At 31.8% G+C, this 13,403-nt stretch overlaps 1 protein-coding gene across 1 annotated transcript; it reads right to left on the bottom strand.

Annotated features, from left to right (window-relative positions):
- Positions 1-679: 679 nt before the first annotated feature.
- On the bottom strand, positions 680-2,945 carry HELRODRAFT_179276 (hypothetical protein; the record flags this gene model as incomplete). Its single annotated transcript, XM_009028124.1, has 2 exons — positions 680-2,121; positions 2,645-2,945. The coding sequence occupies 2 exons, from the start codon at positions 2,943-2,945 to the stop codon at positions 680-682; spliced, it is 1,743 nt and encodes a 580-aa protein (XP_009026372.1).
- Positions 2,946-13,403: the final 10,458 nt, after the last annotated feature.

The following is a 13,403-nucleotide window of genomic DNA, read 5'->3' on the forward strand; positions in this document are numbered from 1 at the left end:
CTGCACATTTCAATTTTCTCATCAGATTTCACATTTGAATTCTATTAAACACTCTATAAAACTGCATAATTTATAATTTTGATGGATGCTTTTGTAATGTTATTTGTTTTTAGGCAACCGATGAACTTGACTGATTTATCAAATTTTCGATTAAAAACAGGGTGTTTGTGGCTTGCATTGTAGAATTCTTAGTTCGTAATGATTTTTTTTCAATAAAAATTGTGATCAATCAATTTTTTATTCAATCTATGACATCACATGAGTAATCGTATCGCGATAATTAAAAAATTATAACCAGTCGCTTTAAACTTATTAAATTCAGTGGCCTAATTTATGTTTTAATACATTTTGAGTTGTTCTAACACCAAACAATATATTTAAAAATTTGAAATCACTAAACCTAATTTTATTTGTTTGATTAAATTAAATTTTATTTGTTTTGGCTAGATTTTTACAGCCAATCATAATATTTAGTATGTTTTATTTTAATTTTCATCATTATTAACGGTTTAAACATAGTAGAAACAGAAGAAACACGGGCTATGACAAAATAAATAAATTTATACAAAATGTTATTTACACGCAAATGTTATTATCACAAAATGTTATTCACACGCAAAAATATCAAATTAGATAAACAAGAATGTTCAACTTTGTAGATTATTTCAATAACTTTCAATCATTCAAGCATTGCAGCAACTTTGTAAACATTTTCTCTAATGACTTTCTCAAACTTCAACATGGTCTCGTCTCTCATTTTTGTATTATGCAATTGAGTACAAGTCTCAAATAGATAAAACTTCCCACAGAATCTATAATGTTGACTGAGGGCCAGGTCTTCTGAGACGAAAATTGAAATAGACCCATTGTATAAAGGCAGCCTCGTGTAGCAATAATGGTTCATAAGATTGAAGCAATACAGTGGACTTAATATTGACTTTGAGGCTGTATATGGCGGCAATGATATGGTTCGGTATAAAAATCGAAATGTTCGGAAATTATTTGATTTGTATTTATCCGGCTTAAACGACAGGAAGAAGTACGTGTTTAAAAATCCGTAAGACATTACCGGCCTGTCCCGTTCCTTTGCTCTTTTTTCCGCTCTCAAGAGGAGGTCGTGGAAGTTAGTGACGTCACCGCGAGGGACGATGAACTCGTCGTGATCAACAACTACTAAGTACTTGGACCGGTACATGTTGCGCATCATGCAGTCGTTCAAAGAGATAGTTCGCAAGTTTCGGATTTTTTCTATCTTTTTCTCATCCCTCGGCTCGAGACCTAACGGATGCGGTATCTGAGACATGAGCAATGTTCCTTTACTTTGGTAATACTTGAAGAGAGATTCGACTCCGATGTAACTTGTATTGTAGAGATAAAATTCTTTGACGCCCATAAGTTTGTAGAACTCAAACCACTCAAGCAACTGGTAGGATTCGTATCGGTCGTGTCCGTTCGCTACGCAGATTGAGAACTCGTGTAGCGGTTCCTCGTGGAAGTCGTAGTAAACCGGCAGAAGCGTAGTGAGGTAGATGGTTTTTGTGACATTATTAACGGGATGGGGTGACGTTGGGTTGTGTTGCTGCTTTTGATAATGATAAAAAAAATTTTTTTCGAGATGGTTAAATCCTCGTGACTGTTTGGGTTGTTTCGGAGTTTTGCAGAGTACTCCCCTACTTAACGACACATATCTCGGAATGAATTTATGTTTCTTTTCATTTATGTTACGCTTGTTGCAGACCAGCAGAGTTTTTTCATGCTCAGTGTGAACAATTTTCAACTCATTCTCATTATCAACCTCATCGAAAAACTCATCGCAACTTGAATTATATAGTTTCCGAACTAAAACCGGATCATCGGTGATGTGCAAATACTTGAACGGTAACTGACAAGAAATGGTGAACTCTCCGATTCTACCGACATATTCATAAATAAAAGAGTTCATCCCTGTTTCTTGCACGTCGGCTCTGATGACGAATGCTTCGTCTGAATAATCGTCAAACCAGACGTGACAGTACACATCCATTCGCTTGCCGTTTGTGGCCATCGTTAATACTCGAATGGTTGGGAGCGTGCCAGCTAGAGGCCTGTCGTCGTAAAATGAGGAGTATAGGTAGAGTTTTTCTGTGAAATGAAAAACAAAAATTTCATAATATTTTTTTTAAATTACTAAATGTTTAATCAAATTCTGAGGTGAAATATTATTAATTAGTTGGCTGAAATGGTAAAGCATGCCCTTGTGAGGTTAATATTGTTAAGTTAAAACGTCTTATACCATACTATTTGATGGCGTGATTGTGTTAGCGTTCGGATTTGGTTTAAAAATTTATTATTTTTATATTAGTAAACTTCCTTGTTCGTGAAATGTTTTAAAATGCATTTTAAATAAATTCAACACAAAAACATTGCAAGTTTCTTATTAATTTTTGTCAAATACATAACTTGTTTAAAATAATTTGCAAATTTTAAATAACCACAAACAGTATCTTAAAAATCGACTCACAAATAAATAAACGAACAAACAAACAAACAGCCAAACAAACAAACAAACAGAAAGACAAACGAACAACCAACCAAACACACAAACGAGCAAACAAACGAACAGATATTGAACCAAAAATAACAAACCTATACTTTAAACACTAACCATAACCTTGCCTGTCTACTTGCCACCTACCCTCAGTAATCTCAACATCTTCAATGGACGGTCGAGGAACATGTGAGCAGGCCAGTGCATTTGTGTCAATCAGTATTTTCTTAACTACAAATCGTTTGATGGATTTTATTGCCGTCAAATTATTTTCGTTAATATCATTGAAATTCATGAAGTTGAGATTCTGGTTGGAGTAACTTGTCAGGAGTTTTATAGGCCACTGTTGGATGGAGTACAGCAAAGCAGCGTTGATGGTGACAAGGTAGAGAAGTTTTTTATACAATGGACGTTTCATTTTTTTAGAAAATTAATGTTGTTGGTTTGCGGAGAGAAGTAAAAGTGTTTTCCTCAACTCTTGCTGGTGGTGTTTTATGGCTTAGTAAATGTGTTGTCACCGCTGTTGTCAACAGTGTAACCGTTGGAAAAATTATTTAATATTTTATTTTGTTGTTGACCTTCGTTGTCAAAATGTCAATCAAAGCAGTCTGCTACTTTCGTGCTAATAGATCTCGAATCGATTTCTCTAGAGAATTTGTAAACATTAATACATTCATCACAATGTTGTTTATATAAGAACAAAGTATTGTAGACTTTTGATAAGAATTGATTAATTGAATTAATTAAGTGAGACAATTTTGCGTATAACCTTTTTATTAGTATCGTTAGATCAATAAAAATACTTATTCAAAGTGTACGTAATTATTTATTTATATGAAATTAAACATCCATGTCAAATTTTTAAAAAAATTCACACACTAAATTCATTTTTAACCACGCAGACACGCTCAAATTAATCGTCCGTATATAAAAATATATCTCAAATGTACTCAAACTTGAACATGAGTTTGAGCCTATGATGAAAAGAATGCCTGCTTTGAGCGTGACGTTCAAAAGTTTTTGGGATTAATAAACACAAGTAGGTATTTACTATTATTACTATCACTATTATATCAAAAGTTCAATTTTACGATTATGTATATGTCTACGTGTGTGTCTGTGTGTGTTTTTGTGTGTGTCTGTGTGTGTGTGTTTGTTTTATTGTTATAAACTAATATATTGAGCGCTGTTTTCAACAAATAACTAGATAATCAGATACACCCATGCTATATATGTCTTATATAATACTATATATATATATATATATATATATATATATACAATACGAACAATATAATGAATGTATTTCTACTATAAATTTTATTATTAATATTACAATATTAGAGGTTATTATTATACTTTTTTTCTGTCGTACCTATACTATAATAAGATTCTTGCATATTTACGTACAGATATTAATTGAACTTTGAAGGGCACATCTTATTGCGTATCAATGAAAATATGACCTCTACTTAATTTCGTGATATAAACTTTATTCATATTTTAAACTAAGCACCCAGTAGAGAAACGTTAAAATGTTACATGTAGATAAATGTCATATGAAGTCCAAATATTAATAAATTCATCTCATCACCTATGCTTGGGAATATTGCACTCGTTATGAACTCATCTACTTAGGTCATCAACATGTGTATTCTTTAGCACACACACACACACACACACACACACACACACACACACACACACACACACATACAAATATACAAACTCTGACAAACAAATACACATATACACACACACACACAAATACACAAACTCTGACAAACAAATGCACACATACACACACACATACAGAAACTCTCACATACAAACACACAAACTCACACATACAAACACACACACACACACACTCACGCATACATTTTATCGATGTACATTGACATGTAGAATATAAATTTACGTCTTCTTGAATATTTAAATAAGATCATACTGTATGAATTCTACCAAATTGTTGGCAATAATCTATTTATTTATTTAAATTGATTATTGCCAACAATTCGGTAGAATTCGTATAACACCTTAACATTTATATACGTTCAACGTGAACATTTTATTACCAAATTTTCAATTACTCATACGTTAAATTATTAATCAGCCAACAGGTGATTTGACATTCGAACATCACAGGACAGGCAGAATATGTAAGGAACGCATGCAGGCTTGCGTATAAAATTGTACATGATTCAGAAAGGAACGCGTGTGTATATATGCGTGTGTGTGTATGTGTGTGTGTGTGTGTTGTGTGTGTGTGTGTGTGTGTGTGTTGTATGTGTGTGTTGCGTGTGTGGTCTGTATTATTCATTCATTTAACAATACATTTAATTATTTTTTAATATATTTAATAAATGAATGACAATGTGACAACATAAATTTTTATACTAAAACTAGTTTATGCCACAATGATAAAATTATTATCTGAGATTCATTGATAAAATTCTTCTGACGCATCAACTTTAAACTAGGAAAAATTGATGAAAAGTTCGACCTAATTGCCTGGCATCAAAGTTTAAGTGCGTTCTATACAAGTGCTACAACCCACTTTCATTGGTTTTTAAATAATGTATGTATGTAGTAATTAACTTTCCCTTTTGTAAGCTGATCTGCACATTTTTTGTTTTTTTTTTGTTATTATTTTTTCAAAAAATGTGTGCAATTTTATCCTATTGATAACTTTTGTAATGTTATCAGTTGTGTTGTACTTATAAATTGGAGAGAGAGAGAGAGAGAGAGAGATGAAGAGAGAGATGAAGAGAAAGAAGGGAAGAGAGAAAGAAAAAAAAGAGAGAGAGAAGGAAAGAGAGAGGGGGAGAGAGAAACATTAAAGAGAGAAAAAAATAACTTTAAAGAGAGAAGGAGAGAGAGAGAGAAAGTAAGGGTGAGTAATTAAAGGTCAGATCATTGAACTCACTCATTATAAATCATAATATAACAACGGGTAATGTGAAGACGAAATGATGACAAAAATAGATTCAAATATATAGATATCGCTATAATGCATTTAACAATTTTCCAAATATTCATCATTGATGCTATAGGCCTACAATCACATTCGCTGATGATATATTAAAAATTCAGTTGACATTATTCATTGAAATTACAATTTATGTGACTAGTCTGTCAAAATTATTGAGAATAATGATGATCGAATACATCTTGCACTTAATTTTTCACATTCAGATCATCTGCCCTGCTATTTTCAACCTCAGATCGTTGCTACACGCAAGCATGCAGAATCATTTCAGTGATTCATTCCATAGCAAACTTATGGGAGAGAGTGATTGCTTATTATGGTTGTGTTCTATGTATATCTTCTGTAAAATCTGTGAAATCATGAAAGATGGGATTGCAATATTGATTGAGAGAGAGAGAAGAGAGAGAGCGAGAAAAAAAATGGAGAGAGAAAGAGAGAAAGAAACAGAGAGAGAGAGAAAGGGACAGAGGGAAAATAAAAAAAATGAGTTTGCTACTATAAGAAAAATGGAAAGAGAGAAAAAAGTAGAGAGAAAGAAAGTGACAACTATTGAAAATTAACAAAAAGAGCGAAGTTGATAAAAGAAGACAATCGAGATAACGAAACGATACAGTTTTGGAGGGAGTTTAAAATTTAAAATTCTGCGCTTCAAATTTGGCCAAATGAAATAAGATGGGACTCATTCATCCTGGTAAGTAATAAGTGGAAAATAATTATTGGGAAGATGAAGTTTTGATTTTTTGTTTTTCCAAAGTGCAAATCCGGACAACATTGACGGAGAAGCCAAAATTTAACGGCCGGGACTAAAAACTTGGAATATTTAATATCGGAGACCTTATTTTGTTGGTTATCAGACAATTTTGTGTCAATTTTACACATCCCCAACAACCCCCGCCCCTGAAAACTCACCCTCCCACTTTTAATAACGTTCCTGATTTGTAAATAAACAATGTTTTCAAATTACAAAAGTAATAGTAAAAAAGAGTGAAATTATTCGTTATAGTCATTCGGTAGACAACCAGTTTATACAGACGAACGCATGAATGGATGGATGGATGAATGAATGAGTGAGTGAGTGAGTGAGTGAGTGAGTGAGTGAGTGAGTGAGTGAGTGAGTGAGTGAGTGAGTGAGTGAGTGAGTGAGTGAGTGAGTGAGTGAGTGAGTGAGTGAGTGAGTGAGTGAGTGAGTGAGTGAGTGAGCGAGTGAGCGAGTGAGCGAACGCCCGAACGAACGAATGATTGATTGAATGAATTCACAAATTTTTCCAAACATTCATTCATTAATTATGTTTCCATTTATCCATCTTACCTTTCACCTTTCTATTTTGCATTCAGTTACTGGCATATTTTCAACATCCTTCTTATTTCTAACTAGTAGGTACAGAAAAAGAGAGCGCCTGAAAGTTTTACTCTAGTAACATGTGTCGGCTGATGGCCAGTTGAACCAATGACACCGACCTATGATTAATGTTTATTAATTATTGTAGAATGTTAACAAATTTATCAGAATTTGAACTTTTTAAATAATTTCAGCTGACCGTTCTTCGTTTTGCCCGATCTTCATCATCATTTTCGTTGTTTTTTTGTCCTTCTCTTTGTCTACAAATTGACAAAAGGAGAAGAAATTTTTAATGCCGAATTCTGTTTTGTTGGTGTGAAGTCTATTAAAAATTAGTTTCAATGGTAGAAACAACAAATTTCACGGTACGTTATCTTAGCTGATTATGAAATATTTGATTGGGTTATTTATATATATATATATATATATATTCATCATCGTTCTGCATGAGCTATGAAAAACTCGTGATTTCCAAAATTTTTTGAGTGGATTAGAATCTAGGATAAAACAATTTCTCTCTTATCAAAAAAGTTCCTAAAAAAGTTTTAAAATTGGGAGTTTTCAATTCTAAATTGATCACATAATAGAAACAAGCCTCTTTTCCTGTGCACCTTGGCAACTTATTAGCATTGCCAATGTTACATGCATGCATGTAGACAACTTATTGATTTGGAGTGAATCAATGAAGCATACATAATACTCCATTATACAAACATGAAAGTATGTACAAGGTATTGTATTTGTATGTAATTGTATTTATATGTTATTGTATGTTTATGGTATTGTATGTAAATAGTATTGTGTATTTGATACACCATGCAAACTACTAAACCATTGCAGTGCTCGTTCAAAGCGTAGAACTGTTATCATTAGATAATGTTTATCTGACAAATATCCATAAAAGAGATTAGATTGTATATTTTTAGTTACATTTTATGCAGCTGACTGGTAATTTTTATTTAGTTATGAATTGAGTTGATTTATTTATTCATTCATTCACTCATTCATTCGCTCATCTATTCATTCATTTTTCGTTCGTTCGTTCATACATGCATTTGCTTGCTCATTTTTTTTACTTGATCTATTCATTCATTTGTTCATTCATTCATTCATTCATTCATTCATTCATTCATTCATTCATTCATTCATTCATTCATTCATTCATTCATTCATTCATTCATTCATTCATTCATTCATTCATTCATTCATTCATTCATTCATTCATTCATTCATTCAATCATTCATTCATTCATTCATTCATTCATTCATTCATTCATTCATTCATTCATTCATTCATTCATTCATTCATTCATTCATGCATTCATTCATTCATTCATTCATTCATGCATTCATTCATTCATTCATTCATTCATTCATGCATTCATTCATTCATTCATTCGTACGTTCGTTCGTTCGTTCATTCATTCATTCATTCGTTCCTTCATTCATTCATTCATTCATTCATTCGTTCCTTCATTTATTTATACACATACATTCATTCATCCAATATTCAAAATTAGTTAACGAGTATCTTACGTAACTCGATAAAACTGTTATCCCACTGTGATATTCATTGCAGTCAAATCGTTTCAAATCAACATGACATTTTAATATGTATAAACTTTCAATTGAAGCTACATTATAAACTCTATCTAACTTTAACAACCACTGCTCACAGTTCTCATCCCATATTTTATTATCCTCATTTGGTTAAACTGTTTTTCGTTTTATATGAGTAACGTCTCAGTAATTTCCAATGGTTATGCTGCCGACTGAGTGATAGAAAACTGTACATAGGGTCATTCATTCATTCAAATATTTATTCGTTCTTCATTAATTCATTTTCATTCATTCCTTTGGCTACTAGACGATTGAAAATGAGAATTTTTTTCTCCATCAATCTTAGCCAGTTGTGTTGGTTTCGGGATAAAAGCGCACGCACAGAAAAACGCGTTTTCGTCTGGCTAAAATAAGGGCCGTGCATTTGAATCCTAATTTCGTGACTTTTAATTCTACAAGAAATTTCACACTTTGAAGAAAGTCTCGTCATCTGGATTTTTGAAATTGGAAATATGATTTTTTGGGTATATATTAAAAAAAAAAATAAAAGTCAAAAGTTTAATTTTTAAACTAGAACGTTTTTTACTGCAATTCGCACATACCTGTGACTATTTTTCAAGGGATAATATTTACATAAAATGTCACATCCAGTGAATATAATTAGAATGACTATGTAATACACGTAGTTATAATATTTTAAGCTATTTCCTTTTATTGGAATGTTTGCAATATTCCTTCTTGCTTAGTTTATTTCGATTAAACGTTTGTTTGTTCGTCTGTTCGTTCATTTGTTCATTCATTCACGCATTCATTCATCCATTCAAATATTCATTCACTCTTCATTCATTCATTTTTATTCATTCATTCAATCTTACACACACTCTTCAATTATTCATAATGCAAACATAGAACAAGGTAAACGTTGTATTCTCTACATTTCAAAATAGGCGTATAGTAAAATAGACTTGGCTACTAGACAATGGAAACCTAACATATATCCAACACACAGACTGCCAAACAGCAGAAAGCATTCATAAATTTGTGTGTGTGAGAGTGGTGTTTGTGTGTGTCGTATTGATAGGAGTAATTTAGATTCATAAATATTTTACCAACTATTTACCATCATAAATTTTATTATTTTTCTTATTTACTTATATTTTTTATTCGTTCAATCGTCCATTCATTTGTTTATCAAACGTTGTCTGCGTTATGAATGATTAATAAAAACTAAATCTAAATAGCAGTAAATACGACAACAAGATTAAAAATAATATGGAAAATGACAAAAGAATAATTCTTATGGACAACAAAGAAGTAAGAAACCCAACTTATTCAGTAGAGACCCCTAAACGTAAATATACCATGGAGACCGTTATATACAACATCAGGATCCTGAATTATAATATGGAGACCCAAATTAGGGGGATGTTTTAAATATTTTAGTATAGGCTCATAAATATTTAGTGGATATTTTTAATTATTTTCATGGTCCTACCTGTATTGTTTGAATTTCGACTCAAAAATATGATCATTGTCACCATACACACGTACATTAAAACATAGAATATAAATTTGAACTTATAAACCTCAAAAGTTTAGAAAGCAAATGTTAATCTACTGAACGCCTACCTCATTAATCTTGTGCATTTTATTGACAGATTAGGTTAGCCTGACGGAGCTAATTATAGCAAGGTGTTTAAACTGTTGAAGAGTTTATCTTTATTATATACATCTCTATTCATATGACCATATATATGGAGATGTATATAATATAGATAAACTCTTGTTATGTTATGTATTTGTAGTTGTTTGTGAAAAGTCCAAAAACCCGTTACCAGCATTAAAAGTTAGTCATGGATGGATTGGCTGAATGCAAAAACAGCGAACGTCCAGATAGTCATTTAAGCTGCACAACAACAATGAAGTTTTTAAGAAAATAATAAAAATGAAAATTATTTCACTAACTGTAACTCAAAAACCCCACCCAAACCAAATTCGTTCCAAGTATCACCATAAGCCTTAATATGATTTTTAGTCACAGTCCTCCCAAAAAGCACAACCAACTCATCATCCTAAGTTGCTTCCCAATCTTAAATAAACATCTTTGTTTTTTATATGCTTACAAACTAAATCAACATCAGACACGTTGTCCGCCAATTCTACTCAAAATTTACGATGTTAATGTCTCTTTCACCGACCTGGCATTTAATACTCTTTATTTTCAAGTCAACTAAATGTTCATTATTTCTTAGACCCGTATATTATCAGTTCTTAAAATAAATCTGGAAAAAAATTTGGTAATCACAAAATAAAGTTTAAAAAGTAAATTATAACATAGAGTATAGTTGAATTAAAGTTTTGTGATTCTTTTGAAGATATTTGCAATAACTGCCGGCTATCGAGCAAAAAGAAAATTTGACAAAGGTCTACACAATTTTAACACATGACACAATTCCAATTTTTGCTACATTTGTCTAAGCATTTGTCTAAGCATTTGTCTAAGCACATGGTTAGGCAAAAAATTGTCTCTTTATATTGAAGTAATTAATTAGTACTAATTAATTTTCTCCTGTTTTTAAACTATTATAAGTACAGAAAGAATCATATGTAAAAAAATTTATTGAGTGCGAGATAATTATTCACTAAAAGTTTAGTAACAGAAATTAAAAAAATGAAACTTGTGTCTTTTTTGATGTATAAAGTTTCATTTGACAGAATTAAACATTTTAATCTGTGAAAAAATTAACTGTTGTTCAAAATAACTGCATAACCGTTATCTGGCTTTCCATTGAAATGAAAACGAAGTTATGAAGATATTTTAAAAAGGTTACGACAAACCAATATAAATAGAACTGGTGCATATATATGTAATATACATTACATGTTATTATATATATATATATATATAATACACACACACAAACATATATATATATATATATATATATATATATATATATATGTTTGTGTGTGTGTTTGTGTGTGTATATACAACATGTGAATGTGTGTTTATGTGTGTGAGACTTCATTGTTTAATTTGCCATAAAGGATTAACATCACAGGTTCAAAGGTCGCCGTGCATTTCACACATTTGTGACTTAGTGTTGGTGCATTTGAGTCAGTGTGTATGTTTACGTTGTTTTTGTTTACAGTTTTGGTTGTCGGTTCACTTATATTTTAAAGTTTGCAGTCGTTATGTAACTGTTTATTAACACGTGGTTATGACTAACTAACACAATGCAAGCACGAATGTTAATTATTCATTAATTTTCTTTAATTATTTTATTGAGATGATATTTTTATTTATTAATGGTTGTAAAACTCAACAAAACTTGATGAATTGCGTTGGAATTTGTGAAAATATTTGCCCGGGGAATATTTCAAAGTACAAACAATGAACAACGAGCAGTCTTAAAGCAGGCCTCAATTGTTGGATGATCAAGGATCAACAAACGATCGGCAAATCAGTTTTGTTGTTATCGTTCTCTATACTATGTATATACTTCACCACAAACTTTGATTCAAACAAATGAATTCATTACAGGATTTTTAAAAACTTTTCTTCTTGAATGTTTTAGTAAATGATATCTCAAATCTTTTAAACTTCACTTCAATTGTAAGCTGTTTAAATGTGTTAATTAATTATTTTTCAACGAACAAAGCGTAGGTGTTTTAGAAGTTATGCATTTGAGGTTTAGAGTCCAAGTGCAACCACAACTAAAATTTGTTGTGTTTGTGACATCGTTATTGTAGCCAAACATACGCGTTTGATAATAATTCATTTGTCTGCGTTTCAAAAGATGTTTACAAAAGTGCAATTCTCATAGCAAACTGCTGATGCGTTCTGGCTCTGTGGCTCTTACGTAACAACGTGGTGTCAATGCTCTTCACTGTGCATTTGATTTGCATAATGAGGCTTGGTCGGTGATGTCCTATTTGAAAATTCGTTGAGATTCTTATTTGACACTGATGATAAATGTAATCTCCAAAGGTTCTAAGATCAATTGCACTCTTCCAAAGTTCATTGGTATCCACAATACGCAGACAGCGTGCATGTACAATTGCTATGGGATGCATCACAAGCGAGGGATCCTTTTGACATGTCATGCAAACCAACCCATCACTGCACGCTCCATCATCATTTCATTATTTAATTCAATCTGCATGATGCTGGCATGTAAGACTTGTGAAAGTTATGACGACGTCTGGCCTACACATCTTTCAACTTCAGACTTATTACAATCATTTATGAATTATTTCGCTACAACGATGAAGTCAGTTTTACGGTCGTCATTAATTTCCACTATTTCCATCATCATCGTCTTTATCACTTTTACTAGCGTCATCATCATCGTCGTCGTCGTCATCAGTATTTCTCACCGGTGTTATCATTCTCATTACTTTTTGCATCATTTTAACTCATGCGAACATCAACGTCACATACGTGCTCGTCACTACCAAATGGCCCCATTCATTGACGTAATATTTAGACTACGATTTTCGTCTGACCTCCAGACCTTGGACTCATAATTACTGATCGAGTGGTAATAATTTTACATCCTGATATAAAAAAAGTGTTTAATTGGATTTTTATTTGAAGATCTTTTAGATTTTCTACTTTCTTCTAGAAAGATTTACTGTTATGCGATCCTGTCAAAACAAAAATAAAAACATTTTTTCCTGGATTAAGTATGCACATAGAGATAGAATAAAATTAGAATTATCACGTGAAATAGCATTCACTCATTGAACGAAAATAATCTACCAATCGCGCACTTTTGTTTTAAGTATGATAGGCAGACAATTAAACAGTTTTAATGAACACAACATTAAATTTCATAAACACGCAATTAACGAGCAGAAGTTTGTTTTTTTTTAAATTACTCTAATCATTTCAACATTCATTTAGATCCGGTTTTCACGCGGCTGGCTATTTAATTTGTTATTTAGTCTACACTTACACACACACACACACACACACCACA

The sequence above is a fragment of the Helobdella robusta genome (assembly GCF_000326865.2).
Source record: "Helobdella robusta unplaced genomic scaffold HELROscaffold_53, whole genome shotgun sequence".
In the NCBI taxonomy this organism is placed as follows: domain Eukaryota; kingdom Metazoa; phylum Annelida; class Clitellata; order Rhynchobdellida; family Glossiphoniidae; genus Helobdella; species Helobdella robusta.